Source organism: Phyllopteryx taeniolatus, unplaced genomic scaffold (assembly GCF_024500385.1).
Source record: "Phyllopteryx taeniolatus isolate TA_2022b unplaced genomic scaffold, UOR_Ptae_1.2 contig_27, whole genome shotgun sequence".
Classification (NCBI taxonomy): domain Eukaryota; kingdom Metazoa; phylum Chordata; class Actinopteri; order Syngnathiformes; family Syngnathidae; genus Phyllopteryx; species Phyllopteryx taeniolatus.
Genome location: NW_026903195.1, coordinates 215438 through 233107, shown reverse-complemented (window position 1 = coordinate 233107; position 17670 = coordinate 215438). Strand labels below are relative to the sequence as shown.

Genomic DNA, 17670 nt, shown 5'->3' with positions numbered 1-17670 from the left:
CAGCGTGAGTGAATTTAATGTCTCTACTGCGCAGTCTGAGTGAGAATGAAATTAGATTGACAGCAATGTCTCGACTCGACAGTGTCTGAGGAACCGTCAGCAGCCACCGCAACCTCCGCCGCGTCCGCCTCTGGCGTAGGTGCACTTGCCAGAGGGCAGACAGCTGGCACAGAGTCGACCCCCGACACAAAGGTAGGCTTTGCAACGCGGGCAGGCACACGGGTGCCTGTGTGGGTGCCCCACACTTATTACGTGTCGTCATCGTCCGTCTGTCGCACGTGCTGCCGAAGGGCTGGCGCCAAACTTTGCCGGAGACCGAGAACGAATGGCTGGCCAAAGCGCTCTACGTCAAACGCTCCCGTGGGAAAATTATCCTGACGTCGGATCTCCAGCTATGGTGGGACCCCCCCAAAACGCCACTTTATATGTGCCAGGCCAACCCCCTCCCTCTCTCTCCCACCGGCGTGACACGTTCTGACTTGAAATTGCTCGCGTTCAGGGAAGCTCATCGGCTTGGACTACCTGTACGCCCAGACCGGCGCCGCACTCCATCCGGACCCTGGTCGTGACAAGAAGGGGGAGGATGAGGACCCGACTGCTTGGATGGACAAGGTGGCGGAGGAAGAGGAGGAGGAGGAGGAGGAGGAGGAGGAGGAGGAGGAGGAGGAGGACAAGGAGGAGGAGGAGGAGGAGGAGGAGGACGGGGCGGTCGACGTGGAAGAGCCGGACGAAGGAGACCCGGAGTTCATGGCCTTGTCTGAGTCTATGATGGAGTGCCAGGACAGGGACAGGGACAGGGACAGGACTGCTGCGCCTCCACCACCTCCAGATGCCCACGTAGAGGATGGAGGCCTCTCCATCCATTTGTCTTTTTTGCTGAAGTAGCCAGTTTGACCAAAAGCCGCCCGTTTGACGCAGGACGTCCTCGGACCAGACGGACGCACAGGCTACCAGCACGTCTGTCGCCTGGCGTCGGCGCTGGTGAAGCTGCGTCTGTGTCCTTTTGTCACTCAGTCTCAGGTGGCCAACATCAGGGATCTGTGGCTGAAGCTGGACTCCAGGGACAAGGCCCCCCTTGCCCTTCCCATGCGGCACAAGGACAGGTTGTCCAAGGGCCGCTTCAAGACCTCGGCCAGAAATCGCCACTCGACGGGCGTGGACAGTGCCAAACGGTAAGTGCGGTTTGTCCTGTAAGGTATGTGAGATGTTTCCAGGCTGGCAACTCATGTGGCAGCGTTTTCTGTGGATAGTCTCGCCATCGGAAAGGGCACGGAGGTGGCGCACTTCCCGAGTGTGAGCAGGTTGATGGAGGCCATTTTCATCGAGCTGTGCCACATCCACACTCAGGGGCACAGCCTGGCCGGAATCCGGATGAGCCGATGGGGGCTAGTGATGCGTGACTTCGGGCGCATCAAACAGATCTGCAGGTCTGTGCAGCTGCTGACCGCCGCTGCGATCCAGCTGGTGGAGGTCAATCAACGGACCCTTTCACAGTGGTAAGACTCGCTCACTTGCACGCATCCGAGCCTGTATATTTTGTGCATTTTTATTTTGCCTTTTATTTATTTATTTTAATAGGTACAACTGGAGAAGCAAGGAGGAACTGGCCAGGGGCCTGTGCGTAGTGCTTCCAGCGCCCACCGCAGACCAGGTCGCAGCAGAGGCACTCCCACCGTCCAAGCCTTTACTGGAGAAGGCGGTGCAGCCCAGTAAAGGCCTGGAATACCACCACCCGAACGACACCTCTGGTCTGGCAGTCACTCACAGAGGGCCTGTCCTGCCAGAGCTTTTTGCAGCGTGTGTGTCCGCTTCATCCTCCTCCTCCTCCGCCGCCGCCGCTGCTGCTGCATCCGCTTCGCCCTGCTCCGCCACTGTGTCCGCTTCGTCCTCCTCCGCTGCTGCTGCTGCTGCTGTGTCTGCTTCGTCTGCTGTGTCCGCTTCGTCCTCGTCCGCTGGGCTTTGCCACTCCAAGTGTCAGCACCCCCCCTGGCAGCAGTGGTGGTCCCAAAAGGAGAAATGCGACTCAACATACATGCAAGCTCTGTGGAAACCCCAAGTCCAAAGCATTTGGCCACAGCTGTTACAGGAACGAGCACTTTTGCTCTCAGTCGGCAGGGCGTTCAGTGGAAGACTGGCTCGCTGAGAAGAAGAGGGACGAGGCACAATCAAAGGTAATGCTGGAGACAACATCTGCGTATGCGTCTTTCAGTCGTCATCCCTTTCCATGCATCCTCTCATTTTTCTCTTTCTTCTCACATGCAGACCCAACATTGGCCCGTACGCCATCTGCTGCCTCAACCTCCCAACAATCCCCCCTGTGCCTGTGTCACATCAAAGTTGCCGGTGCCGGTAGCAAGGGGATGGGAGAGTTGAATCTAAATTTCATTAAGGAAGACCCTACCCGGGTTCTTCCTAAAGTGACACTATGCTCTCCAGATCAAGAAATTCATACACCTGTATTTATTGACTTTGAACCTGACTTGTCTCAAGTGCCCACCTGTTACCATGACATTAAAGACGTTTTTTCCAAGTGCAAGGCCAAATCCCTTCCACCCCACAGACCTTATGACTGCTGTTGACTTGCTGCCTGGAACCACACCCCCACGAGGGAGGTTGTTCTCTCTGTCAGGGCCGGAACACAAGGCCATGAAGGAGTATGTGGAAGAATCACTGGCAGCCGGGATCATTCGCCCATCTTCATCCCCTGCGGGAACAGGATTTTTCTTTGTGCACAAAAAGGACAAGACCCTGCGACCCTGTATCGATTACCGGGGTCTCAACGAGATAACTGTAAAAAAACAGGGACCCTCTTCCTCTCATCTCAACCGCCTTTGAATTCCTGGAGGGAGCAAGATTTTCACCAAACTAGACTTAAGAAATGCGTATCATCTAGTCAGGATAAGGGAGGGGGATGAATGGAAAACAGCATTCAACACACCAACGGGACATTATGAGTATTTGGTAATGCCTTTTGGACTTACTAACGCTCCAGCTGTTTTCCAAAACCTTGTCAATGATGTCCTGCGTGACATGTTGAATGTGTATGTTTTTGTTTATTTGGATGACATTTTGATATTCTTCCCGGATGAGGAGACTCACATTATTCATGTCCGCTCTGTATTGCAGTGGTTACTGCAGAATCAACTATATGTCAAGGCTGAGAAATGTGAGTTCCACAAGGCGTCCGTTTCTTTTCTGGGTTTCGTCCTGGCTCAAGGTGAAGTCAAAATGGACCCTTGCAAAGTTGATGCCGTTATTAATTGGCCTACTCCCACGTCACGCAAAGATGTACAAAGGTTCTTAGGGTTCGCTAACTTCTACAGAAAATTTCTCAGAAATTTCAGTTCTATAGCCTCTCCTTTGCATGATCTTACCTCGCCACACAGACCTTTTGTATGGAACCCTTTTCAGAAACTTAAATCGAGCTTTACCTCCGCCCCCATCCTTACTTTGCCAGATCTCAAACAGCAGTTTGTGGTAGAAGTCGATGCGTCTGATGTCGGAATAGGAGCAGTGCTCTTCCAGAAATTTCTCAAGGATGGTAAATTACATACTTGTGCTTTTCTCTCCAAAAAACTGACCCCAGCTGAGAGAAATTATAAAATTGGTGACCGTGAACTGCTGGCAGTCAAGGTGTCTTTGATGGAGTGGAGGCACTGGCTAGAGGGGGCACAGACTCCGTTTTTAGTATGGACAGATCACAAGAACCTTGAGTATATTAAATCTGCTAAAAGACTAAATGCGAGGCAAGCTAGATGGGCTCTGTTCTTCACTAGATTTAATTTCATGTTATGCTACCGACCTGGTTCTAAAAATGGTAAGCCAGATGCTTTGTCACGTATTTTCTGCGAAGAGAATTCTTTGTCCGACCCTAAGACTATTTTGCCCAAGTCATGTTTCATTTCCGCCTTTGTTTGGGACGTTGAAACTGCGGTTAAAGAGGCTCTGAAAAACATTCTTAGCCCTGAAATTGCCCTGAAAACAGGCTTTATGTGGTTCCGACCTTAAGGGGAAGAGTCATCCACTGGGCTCACACGAATTGTACCGTATGTCACCCAGGCATTGCCAAAACGCAATCAGTGGTCGAACAGCGCTTTTGGTGGCCTAATGTTAGGAGGGATGTTATCAATTACGTCAATGCTTGCCAGGTATGTGCCCTCTCGTCAACGTCCTTCTGGGGAGTTGCGACCCCAGCCAATACCACAACCTCCTTGGTCAGACATTTCCGTAGACTTTGTGACAGGATTATCGGCCTCTAAAGGTAATACCACCATTCTTACAGTTGTTGACAGGTTCTCTAAGATGGCACACTTCATTGCACTTCCAAAACTCCCCTCAGCTAAAGACACTGCCGAGTTGATGATTAATCAGGTTTTCAAGTTCCATGGTTTCCCCAAGAATGTGGTGTCTGATAGGGGTCCCCAATTCATTTTGCAATTTGGAAGGAGTTTTGCAATCTCATAGGTGCTACCGTCAGTCTGTCATCTGGGTTTCACCCTGAAACCAACGGCCAAACCGAGAGGCTGAACCAAGACCTGGAGACTGGGCTCCGATGTCTCGCTTCACAGGAGCCGCAATCCTGGTCTCAGAAACTGGTTTGGGTCGAATTCTCCCACAATTCCCTCCCCTCTGCATCCACTGGTCTATCGCCTTTTCACGTTGTGCATGGTTACCAACCATCTCTGTTTCCTGCCATAGCCCCCGAGTCCACAGTTCCAGCGGCATTGACCTTGGTGAGACGCTGCAGGAGGACCTGGGAGCGAGCCCGCCAGATGCTGCTGCACCAGGGACGATCCTACAAAGCCGCTGCTGACCGTCGGAGGACACCGGCCCCGAACTACAAAGTGGGTCAGCGAGTTTGGCTCTCGACCAAACATATTCCACTCCGGGTGGAGTCCAAGAAGCTCGCTCCCAGGTTCATTGGGCCCTTCCCCATCACAAAGATCATCAACCCTGTCACCATGAAGCTTAGGCTCCCAAGGTCGATGCAGGTCCACCCTGCTTTTCACGTCAGCCTCCTCAAGCCAGCCCGGCTATTTCTCAGTGAGATAAAGTGCTGTCTATTGTATCCTGATTTGACCGACAACTTCAAGGAATGATCGCGTTCTTTCATCAGTTTCAGAATAAATGTGTTTAACCAAGGCAGGCCATTCCTTCTAGCTTTTAGTTTAATTATATGTGTAAATTGTATAATAATTTCTTGTATTTTGTTGGCAAATTTAGAACAATCCTCATCTAAATTTTTACCAGCGAGTAATACATCCCAGTTTACTTCTTGGATGGAATCTTGGAAATTTTGTTGTTCATGTTTTGGTATCCTATTGGATTCAGTGGTGGCCAAGGGTTTGAAGCGCTTTTTATTTAATTTTCTTGAAACCATTATAAGATTGTGATCAGACAATCCTGTGAGCATATTGTATGGCTTCAAGATCCTTTCTGGCCTATTAGTAAAGGCTAGATCAATCTGAGTTCGGGTGGAGTTTGTAATTCTCGTAGGGCCATTAATAACCTGAGTCAAATCCATATCATCCATAACCCTTTTCAATTTTTTCCTAACTTTGTTAACTTCCCAATTAACATTTAGGTCACCCATTATTATCACCTCTTTTGCAAGATTGAGTTGTTTCAGTAACATTTCCAGCTTTTCATAGAAAGCGGCATTTGATGTGGGAGGCCTATAAATAACTACAAGAATAAAAGACATTTGCTGTGACAAAGAAACAGTTAGTCCTTATTTCTTTGGGTGGAGGCAGGACTCGTGCGTTGGTCCTGGATGATCAATCACTCCCATTTTCCAACTCACTCTATAGATCTTTTTCTCCTTCTTAGTGTTTAACCTGGCATACATGTCATCATATGCCTCTTGTTTGGCCTTTGCTACCTCTAACTTCGCCCTACGTCGCATCTCCATGTATTTCTTTCTCCTCTCCTCAATCCTCTCAGTGTCCCACTTCTTCTTACCTAACCTCTTTCCTTGTTTGATTTCCTGTACTTTGAGGTTCCGCCACTGTTAAATATATTATAGAAGTTATCATTTATTTGCTTAGCTTGCATTAGTATGATGGACAATTTTAGATGTTTCGCCTTCAAAAAGAAGACTCAGCATCATCCATGGAAGGACGCTTGGACCAAGGACGTGATCGGATGTGGTCGGGTCGTGACAGGTGTTGATCCAATATTATGTGTTGTGTCTTATTGCTTAGAATACTATGTCTGGGAAAAAACCCTCTTATTATCAAATATTCTGTGTTGTGTCTTATTGTTTAGAACATTATGATTGTAAATCCCTCCTATTTCAAATAAATGCAGGAGCGAGGGGGGGGGATTGTTTAGAGCGTGTTGAGAGACTGTGATCTGAACAATCTCCCATACGCCCTCCTCATGAGAAAAAGTAACAAGCGTCTTCATTCCTTTTGTGTCTATTATAATGTTGGGTAAGATAAATCCAACATAAATTGGTCCTTCGAGCCGGATGTCAACACACCCGAAGATTCCAGTTGTGGAGCCGACATCCAGTTAAGAGACCGTGGCCACGGCATTTGAGACCCTTTCCGGGACTGGTCTTCGGACTTCTCAACTGGGATCTGGAGGTTGACGACAATCCACAGGATTGAAGACGACTTTGGTGAGTTAAATTTTAAAAAAATTTTAGGAAAAAGGAATAAAAGAGTGAATGAATTGCGCGACGAAGAAGTCTGCGGCAGAATAAACCTTGTGTAATACTAGTCACTGGCAAGTGAGAAAGATGGAGGACGGAATCCGATAAAATCCGTGGGGACGGCGGAGTCCTGTACGTACTTAAATTCCGTATTTCTGTATTTCTGTGTTTCTGTGTTTCCGTGTTTTCGTGTGTTTATAAAAACGTTATTAATATCGTGTGTATGTGTAAAAGTATGAATTTATAAGACAGGATTGTAAGTGACAACTGAGTTTGGAAGCAAAGGCAAGAATTCTCCGCCCCAATTAGGGTAGAAGCTTGAGAATTACCAAAACTCAGACATTAATTGTCACCCTGTCATTTTTGAATAAAGTCAGTATTTAGGTCACTCTAGGTGCAAATGAACTGACTTCCAAATTCACAAAAATGGGAAATAACAACAATAAACCGGATCCAAAAATAGGCCTAACATGTAAAGATTGGAAATATGTTCAACTCCAAAACCCTTCCAAAATAGAACATTTAAACACGTGGATAACCAAATACGGTTTCGCTGGCCAGCTAAATTCGCAAAAAATAGTGAAACTTCAAAACGAAATAAAGTGTCGACACAAAAATGATATATCACAAATACAAAAAGATGGATTTGACGACTTACTCTTCTGGTTAAACATGGCGTCAAAAAGAGAAAAAGGAAGGGAGAATAAGAAACACTTAACAAATGAACAAAAAGAGCAGGAAGGTAGACATAAAAATATGTTGTTTCAAAGACAGGAAGATGACGAGACAGGACCAATAATAAGAACTAGCGAGAAAAAGATAATTGAAGAAAGTTGTAAAAAAAGTAAGGAAACAAAAGCATCAGCACCATTGTACCCGGTTTTGCCACCTCATGAAAATCCTCCAACTCAAGAGGCACAAACACAACGAATTTTACGATCGGGAGGGGTACAAATGAATTGGTCTAGAAATTTGGGAGAAACATTTTCTCCCACTCCCAAAATAACAAATATAACCTCAGACGAGGGAGATATGGATTTATTTCCGATGATTGAAGTGGCAAATCCAAATGTACAAGAAGATCGCAGAGAAACTCTTTTGGTCTATAGGACCTGGACAAATGAGGATGTGAAAAAGGCCGTAGCCGGCATCACACCTTACAAAGTAGACATTGTCCAGTTTGTTGAGGAAATAGAAAATCTTAGACAATCTTATCATTTAAATGGGACAGAGACTCAACAAGTTTGGATGACGGCAATGGGGCCTGATTGGCATCTTTGCCGAGGGGATTGGGACCCAAAGCACCATGGTGTTATAATGCCACATGATGACAAAGAATTACAATATAGAGTTAGGGGTTTGATAGAGAGAACCACAGCCAGGTTCCGCAAAAGAGCAAATTACACGGAAATTAATAGGGTGAAACAAAAGGATGACGAACTTTTTGAAGAATATAGAGTTAGAATGACTGCTTGTTTTAAAGCAAACAGCGGCTTGAATGAGGATGCTAGTCCTCAGGGCCCTTATCAACAGCAGTTAAAAAATGCTTTACATGCGAATTCAAAAGAACACATTAACAGATGGGTAGATAAACATTGGATAAACCTAGCAACTGGCCCACTGGAGGAATATGTTAATCATGCCCTCCACGCAGAGAGAGTGTTAGAGAAAAAGAAGAAAAAAAAAATTGATGTCTTCCTCGACGAAAGAGCAGAAATATACTATCAAGGCAGAGAAAGAGATAATTTTAGGGGACGCGGCAGAGGCCGTTGGAGAGTAAGAAATGATAGAAATCGAAATTATTGTGATAAGAACATCTGTTGGTGCTGTGGAAACAAAGGCCACATTGCGCGTGATTGCCCTAATAAAAATAAAAGAGAATACGGACAAACTACTGCATGACTAAGCCAGCCTGCTTCCCAACTCAACAAATCCTCCTGTGTAAACATTACAGAGAATGAGGAGGTGGATTTCAATTTACAGGACATTCTGAGTTTGGACACTGAAAAACCTGAAATAACTTTATCAGTAAATGGTAAACAAATGACATTTCTTTGCGATACAGGGGCATGTAGGACTGCATGTCGGGAAAAGATTCCAGGTTCCAGATTATCGGGACATAAGGCACTAGTGAGATCTGCAAATGGACAAATTACTTTTGCCATGGAACTTGAGCCTGTGTGGATTAGAGACCCACAGGGAAAAACTTGTAGAATGCCCATTTTCGAAGTCCCGGAGTGCCCTGTGAATTTGTTGGGAAGAGATGGCTTATTCCAATTAGGACTTGTACTCATTCCATCATCAAATGGAAATATTGTAGTGAAACGAAAACATGAATTAAAGAGAGAGGACCTCTATTTAACACTGGAAAACAAAGAAAATACATTCTATTACACAATCGATATCACAAACAAACCACCGTTAAACATGGGGAAGGCCCTAGTGTCTGCAGCCTTGCAGCTTATCACAGAATTTGAAGATAAAAAACAATGTGATCAGCTGCATATAATTCTGTGGTACAATAACACACAAGGGCCAGACCTAGAATATGAAAACAAGTTACGACATGCGACACCTAATGAGATTACTGTAGATTATCTATACTCAGATAATGAAGCAAAAGTCGCGGCAGGAATTATTTTACCAGACAAATTAAAGGAACTGTATAAAAATACAAGTGTCCCACATGTTTCGTTGTGCAAAGATTATGAGTCACAATGGAAACATATGGGAACATTAGTAAAACAAGGACAAGAGATAGATGATTGGCAGCAAATAGAAAACAAACTGGAATACAGTGCATCAACTGGTCTAATTAGAAAGGCGGTGTTTTGGACAATACAGGTTGATGAAGGGAAACACATGCAACCTGTTTGATTAGACCAAATGATTCTCACTGAAATTGATGAAGAAACATTGAAAAAAGTCCCCAAAGAATTATGGTCCACGGGACCATTTGATATAGGCCTTATTAAAGGGGCTTTACCAGTACAAATTAAACCCAAAACAGAATATAGACCAGGGATTCGTCAATATCCGTTAAAACCAGATGCACATGAAGGAATCAAACCAGTAATTGAAGCACTAATTAAGGCAGGAGTTATAGTGGATTGTCCAGATTCACCATGTAACACACCCATTTTTCCAGTAAAAAAGGCCCCACCTTCAATTGGTTGGCGAATGGTGCAAGATTTACAGGCAGTAAATTCTGCAGTAATTCAGAGAGCAGCATGCGTACCAGATCCACACACATTGTTAAATTCATTGAAACCAAGCGCTAAAGTGTTTACAGTGGTAGACATAAGTAATGCTTTCTTTTCTATACCAGTAGAAAAGAAAAGTCAATTTTGGTTTGCATTCACATTTGAAGGGAAAAAATACACATTTACTAGATTGCCACAAGGTTACTGTGAAAGTCCAACCATTTATTCACAAATAATGAAAACAAGCATGTCTAAATTCACTCCCCCAGGAGGGAGCCAAATTTTACTTTATGTGGATGACGTGCTGCTGGCATCTCTAGATAAAGACACATGCATCAAAGATTCATTGGCCTTATTGCATCATCTAGCAGGAGAGGGACATAAAGTTAACAAAAATAAATTACAATGGTGTAAAAAACAAGTCAAATATCTAGGCCATAATTTAAGTGAAGGAGGAAGGACTATATTAGAAGACAGAAAAGCTATAGTTTTAAAAGCCCCTAAACCACAGACAAAGAAACATATGATGTCATTTTTAGGTTTGACAAATTATTGTAGAGCATGGATTCCAAACTATGCAGAAATTGTTGCACCATTGTCAAAATTGATGTATGAAACAAACCTTAAAATGACATCACCTATTCAATGGAATACAGAGGCAGAAAAGGCCTTCTGTGACATTAAACAACATTTGGTGTCCAGCACTGCACTGGCCCTTCCAAATTATGATAAACCATTCATTCAAATGGTAGATTGTAAAAACTATTACATGACCTCCGTACTTACACAACAATACGGTGATAAGCTAAGACCAATAGCTTATTTTTCGACTAAATTAGACAACGTGACATGTGCATTACCTCATTGTGTCAGAGCAGTTGTGGCAGCTTCAATGGCAATAGAAAGCAGTTCCATAATAGTGTTATTTCATCCATTAACTCTTAAAGTGCCGCATACAGTGTCTGCTCTACTATTGCAAACCAATATGGCATTTTTATCACCTGCAAGGCATTTATCTTGCATGGCCATTTTGCTGTCACAACCACATTTGACTGTTGAGCGATGCACAACCTTAAATCCAGCCACACTAATACCCTTACCTGATGAAGGCACACAGCATGATTGTCAGGAATTGGCTGAACAAACTGCTAAATGTAGATGTGATTTGAAAGATCAACCATTAAGTAATGGACAGGTTCTATATGTAGATGGTTCTTCGAAAAAAGATGAACTAGGTAAGACAAAAACAGGATACGCGGTGGTAACTGATACCATTATACTAAAAGCTGAGTCACTACCATCACATTACTCTGCCCAAGCTGCTGAATTAGTAGCATTAACCGAAGCATGCAAACTAATGATAAATAAAGATGTTACAATCTATACTGATAGCCAATATGCTTATTCCACAGTTCATGTGTTTGCGCAATATTGGGATAACAGAGGAATGATTACGTCAACAGGGAAGCCAGTAACTCATGCTGAATTACTTAAACAATTATTACAGGCAGTGCAACATCCGCGAAAGGTGGCAATTTGTAAATGTGTTGCGCATACATCAGGCACAGACAAGGTTTCTAAAGGAAACGCATTCGCTGACAGAACCGCGAGAGAAGCAGCCTTTAAACCATTTTTAGGTTTAAAAGAACAGATTGAACAACAAACATTAGATGACCAAACATTAAAAGATATGCAACAACAAAGTCCACAACAAGAACGCAATAATTGGGAAAAACAAGGTGCAAAACTACAAAATGAGATTTACATTAGCACAGAAGGGAAACAAATACTTCCAAAAAACCTATTTAAATGGGCTGCGATATTGAGCCATGGTATATCACATGTCTCAACTGGAGGGATGGTGGCACAGATAAATCGACACTTTACAACCTATGGTTTCAATTTATATTCAAAGAATTATTGTAGAGCATGCATGATCTGTGCACGACATAACCCGCAAGGGCAATTGCGACCTACTCGAGGTACATTCCCAGTGCCTACATACCCTTTTCAACGCATTCACATGGATTACATAGAATTAAGTCAAAGTGAAGGAAAGAAGTACTGCTTGGTTATCATAGATGCATTTTCTAAATGGATCGAATTATTCCCAACAAAATCACCTGATGCTCTGACGGTGGCAAAAGCACTATGTAAAGACATTATTCCAAGATATGGCATACCTGAAACCATTTACAGCGACAATGGGACTCATTTTGTAAACCAAATAATTAATAAAATAGGAACCATGTTCCACATCAATTTAAAAAACCATTGTGCTTACCACCCTCAGAGTGCAGGTCTAGTGGAAAGAATGAATGGGACAATAAAAAATAGACTGAAAAAATGTATGGAAGAGACAGGAAGGTCATGGACACAGTGTCTTGACCTCGTTAAAATGTACATCAACATTACAAGCACCACAGGTTTAACACCTTACGAAGCGTTGTTTGGAAGACCTTATAGACTTCCGTTATTTAAACAAAAATGGGAACTTGATGACGAAACAAACTTAGCTGATTACATGAGAAAGTTGTTAGAGAAACAAAATGTTTTAAAAGAATCTGCTAAAAGTAAATATGTTTCCCAGCAGGAAACCAAGTTGGTTGGACCGGGAGACTGGGTCCTAATTCGAAGCATCAAAAAGAAGCACTGGCATTCACCAAAGTGGGAAGGACCGTATCAAGTGTTATTGACAACACCAACAGCCCTAAAAATAGCAGAAAGAAATACGTGGGTTCATTTAACACACTGTAAAAGAGTCATTTCAGCTGAGTACTCAAATAGGGAAGGTGAGCTAAAGTCTGATAACGGAGCGGGAGCAGATGTGTAGATTCTGAAAACGCTTGCTGGTCAGTGAAGAAAAAAGACACCAACCCGTTTAGTGAGAACTCAGCAGAATGGCACACCCACATTGGTTACGACATTTGATAAGTGGATACGTAGTAATTTCGGCTACTATGGTGTTGGTTTTGTTTTTGTGGTACATGGGACGTCCCACCCTAAATGATAGAACCCATTTTTTTGATGGAAAATCACCTACCAACTGGACCAATATGACAAACCCAATAATAAAAAAATTTGAATCATTAACTCGTGTCAAAAGGGGTACAACTGATGATCAAGATTGTGGGCATGGCCTCCAAACACGGCAAAAGGGTTTAATATTTTGTGCCCCCCAAAATCAAGCTGCTTTAATCATAATTCCATATGCGGCTCTCACAAATGACGCTCAAGAGAATGGGCAAAATTGGGGATATAGATATGACTGGTATGCAACTATAGGCTTTAAATGGGAAGACCTTATTGGTGAAACAGGTTATGATTGGTCCAGTTGGTCAAAAAGAACAGCAAAAGAACATAGAAAGAAATTTAACTTAAGCAAAACGGTCCATAGTTTAATATTGAAATACGAATCAAATCAACCAATGTGTTTGACGGTGAGCTTGTGGGCATATACTGGCGGAAAAGATCCCCACTTCCAAGTATCATTGTGTTATGGGAACCATGTCGAACCAGAAATGCCATCAGAAACTTCAAATAAAGGTGGATACATTTTAACGATTAACGAAATAACTACTGATGATTGGTTTCTTGTTGTCACAGGAGTTTCAGGACAAAATAATAATTGGTTATTATTGGTGGAACAAGCAGCAAATGTAACGAGAAAAGATTGTGTAGTTTGCATGGGTCCCAGGCCTTTGTTGCGCATAGTTCCGGCACAAATATCACAAGATTGTATTATTCCATTAATGAACGCTACTGTACCAACAAAGAGGTGTAAATCATGGGATCCTATATATCCCGTAACAGAAGCAGATAAACACAAACCAATGTTTTCTACTTTAGTAGCACCAAATAATTTCACTTGTATAAACATGATTAATAAAGGAAAAAAATTAGGACCACTGAACGACACACAGTGTAAAGTAATCTTAAAAGTCAAACCAAATTTTGTGCCAATATCACGGAGCGACATCTGGTGGTGGTGCGGAGATGATAGACTGTTTGATAGATTACCTAAAGATAAATCTGGATTATGCGCTATTATTACTTTGATATTGCATGTGTCAGTATACCCTATTCCTGTTCAAAATTTAATGGAAAGGACACCAATGTTTTTGTCCAATCTAGAACATAGACAAAAAAGAGATTTGTCCTGGCAGGGGCAAAATAATCCAACATACATAGACGCCATAGGAGTTCCTCGTGGGGTGCCAAATCAATACAAATTGGCTGACCAAGTTGCAGGAGGATTTGAGTCTTTCATATGCTGGTGGTGTACGATTAATAAAAATGTTGATAGGATAAACTACATCCACTTCAATGTACAGAGATTAGGTAATTGGACTCAGAGTGGGTTGGAAGCTGTGCATGAGCAGCTCAAGGCTACCTCTTTAATGACGTTCCAGAACCGCATAGCTGTCGACATGCTCCTCGCAAGAGAGGGAGGTGTTTGCGGTATGTTTGGAGAACAATGTTGTACATACATTCCAAACAATACAGCTTCGGATGGGAGCTTGACCAGAGCCATCGATGGTCTACGGACCCTCAATCACAAGATGAAGAACCACTCTGGGGTGGACACTTCTTTGTGGGACAGCTGGATGGACGTTTTTGGTAGATATAAAACCCTAATTTCACCAATATTGATATCAATTGCTGTTTTTGCAGCCATTCTGACATTATGTGGATGTTGTTGTATCCCATGCATTCGGTCATTAATCAGTAAATTAATCACCACAGCCATAACCCCCATGGAGAATCGTATGGAGCTTATGTATCCCTTACTGTATGATGATAATGATGATAATGATGATTATGATGATAATGATGATTTTGCTTTAACTAATTTGTTTCCTGATACAGATGATTACGATATTTAAACTACAACATTCATATATGACAAGTTTACTCTGAGTGTAAATGTATTTGTTTCATAAAAATGATTCTACAGTTAAAAATCGAAATGAAGTGACTGTAAGATGATATGAGAATTTGTGCAAATACATGATAAACAGGAGGGAAATGTTAAATATATTATAGAAGTTATCATTTATTTGCTTAGCTTGCATTAGTATGATGGACAATTTTAGATGTTTCGCCTTCAAAAAGAAGACTCAGCATCATCCATGGAAGGACGCTTGGACCAAGGACGTGATCGGATGTGGTCGGGTCGTGACAGGTGTTGATCCAATATTATGTGTTGTGTCTTATTGCTTAGAATACTATGTCTGGGAAAAAACCCTCTTATTATCAAATATTCTGTGTTGTGTCTTATTGTTTAGAACATTATGATTGTAAATCCCTCCTATTTCAAATAAATGCAGGAGCGAGGGGGGGGGATTGTTTAGAGCGTGTTGAGAGACTGTGATCTGAACAATCTCCCATACGCCCTCCTCATGAGAAAAAGTAACAAGCGTCTTCATTCCTTTTGTGTCTATTATAATGTTGGGTAAGATAAATCCAACAGCCACCAAGTCTCCTTCTCCATTTTCCTACCAGAAGATACACTAAATACTCTCCTCCCTTTTTCTCTGATCACCTTGGCTGTAGTGGTCCAGTCTTCTGGAAGCTCCTCCTGTCCACCAGCAGCCTGTCTCACCTCTTCCTGAAAAGCCACACAACACTCTTCCTTTCTCAGCTTCCACCACATGGTTCTCTGCTCTGCCTTTGTCTTCTTAATCTTCCTGCCCACCGCCATAGTCATCTTACACGCCACCATAATATGCTGTCGAGCCACACTCTCCCCTACCACTACCTTACAGTCAGTAACCTCCTTCAGATTACGTATTCTGTAATCCACCTGTGTGTTTTATTCCTCCGCTCTTGTAGGTCACCCCATGTTCCTGCCTATTCTGGAAGTGTTCACTCCAGCCATTTCCATCCTTTTTGCAAAGTCTACCACCATCTATCCCTCGAGGTCCCTTACCTGGATGCCGAATTTACCCATCACTTCTTCATCACCCCTGTTTTCCTTCATGTCCATTAAAATCTGCACCAATTACGACTCTCTCTCTGTCTGGAATGCTCAGAACTACTTCGCCCAGCTCCTTCCAGAATTTCTCTGCAGTGATGCGGACTTTGTATCGGTCCGTTGTGGTAAAGAAGGAGCTAAGCCGAAAGGCGAAGCTCTCAATTTACCGGTCGATCTTCGTTCCTACCCTCACCTATGGTCATGAGCTGGGGGTCGTGACCGAAAGAACAAGATCCCGGATACAAGCGGCCGAAATTAGTTTCCTCCGCAGTGTGTCCGGGCTCTCCCTTAGAGATAGGGTGAGAAGTTCGGTCATCCGGGAGGATCTCAGAGTAGAGCCGCTGCTCCTCCGCATTGAGAGGAGCCAGATGAGGTGGCTGGGGCATCTGATTCGGATGCCTCCCGGACGCCTCCCTGGTGAGGTGTTCCGGGCACGTCCCACCGAGAGGAGACCCCGGGGACGACCCAGGACACGCTGGAGAGACTGCGTCCTTCGGCTGGCCTGGGAACGCCTCGGGATCCACCCGGAAGAGCTGGATGAAGTGGCTGGGGAGAGGGAAGTCTGGGCGTCCCTGCTAAAGCTACTGCCCCCGCGACCCAACCCGGATAAGCGGTAGAAAATGGATGGATGGTTGGAAGCTGTTCATCAAGCAAGAATGGGAAAAGATTCCACCTACAAAGCTTCAACAATTAGTGTTCTCAGTTCCCAAACGTTTATTGAATGTTGTTAAAAGAAAAGGTGATGTAATACAGGGGTAAACATGACCCAGTCCCAGCTTTTTTCGAACGTGTTGCAGCCATAAAATTCTAAGTTATTTGCTAAAAACAATAAAGTTGATCAGTTTGAACATTAAATAGCTTGTCTTTGTAGTGTATGCAATTAAATATAGGTTGAACATGATTTGCAAATCAATGTATTCTGTTTTTATTTATGTTTAACACAACGTCCCAACTTCATTGGAATTGGGGTTGTATGCAAATCTGTATCTATCCATCCATTTTCTGAACTGCTTATCTTCACTAGGGTCGTGGGTGTGCTGGCGCCTATCTCAGCAAAATTATATCTATAGCTATAAAAATATATCTGACTTTTGAAAATTAGTTTGAAATTACTGCTTTTGTACAAAATAAAAACATCATCACTGAAAATGAAAACAAGTCAATAGCAACAACTTCAATAAATATATTGTGGGCCCACCACACAAAATATTTATCCCAAATCCAACCTCCTGCAATCTTCCAACGTTTAATGGTGGGTGGGAGATATGCATCGCTTGTAAGCCCTGGTGTTCTTGGATGACATCATTGGGCCAAACTCTTGAAGAAAATGAAAATTGCCTTCTCAAGGTTCTGGATAGACTTGAAGAGTTTGGGCTAAATGTTTCAATTGATAAATGCAAATTTTGTCAACCTCAGGTGAAATATGTGGGTCATATAGTTTCTGCTAATGGAATAGGCATTGATCCAGAAAAGGTGGAAGTGGTAAAACATTGACTCAGAATAAAGATGATTCTGACATTGGGAAGCATCCGCTCACCTGAAATGGCTCAGATCCTTCCTAGGATTCTGTGGTTTACTATTGGGGGTTTATTGCAAACTATTCCTCCATTTGTCAGACCTTTCTCTGAGTTCACCAAATTATGCACCCACGTGGCAAGACTCCAAGGTTAAAAGATGTATCTCTAGGAAGACGCTCCCACAGCCTGGTTCATGTTTGAGTCAAATTACAAGCAATTGCCCATTAGATTTAGTCTGTATTTGACTTCTTTCAGATAGTGCCTTGATTCTAAAGGTGTTGCTGATGTGTTGGTAGTTACATTTCATTATATACA

The 17670-nt window shown here is 43.3% G+C and overlaps 1 protein-coding gene across 1 annotated transcript; it reads left to right on the top strand.

The window, feature by feature from the left end:
- Positions 1 to 706: 706 nt before the first annotated feature.
- Positions 707 to 2393, top strand: LOC133473518 (uncharacterized). The gene is made up of 4 exons (XM_061765190.1): positions 707 to 1172; positions 1251 to 1496; positions 1579 to 2171; positions 2263 to 2393. Exons 1-3 carry the CDS (start codon positions 1087 to 1089, stop codon positions 2141 to 2143), a joined length of 897 nt encoding a protein of 298 aa, XP_061621174.1. The 5' UTR covers positions 707 to 1086; the 3' UTR covers positions 2144 to 2171; positions 2263 to 2393.
- The last annotated feature ends 15277 nt before the right edge of the window (positions 2394 to 17670 follow it).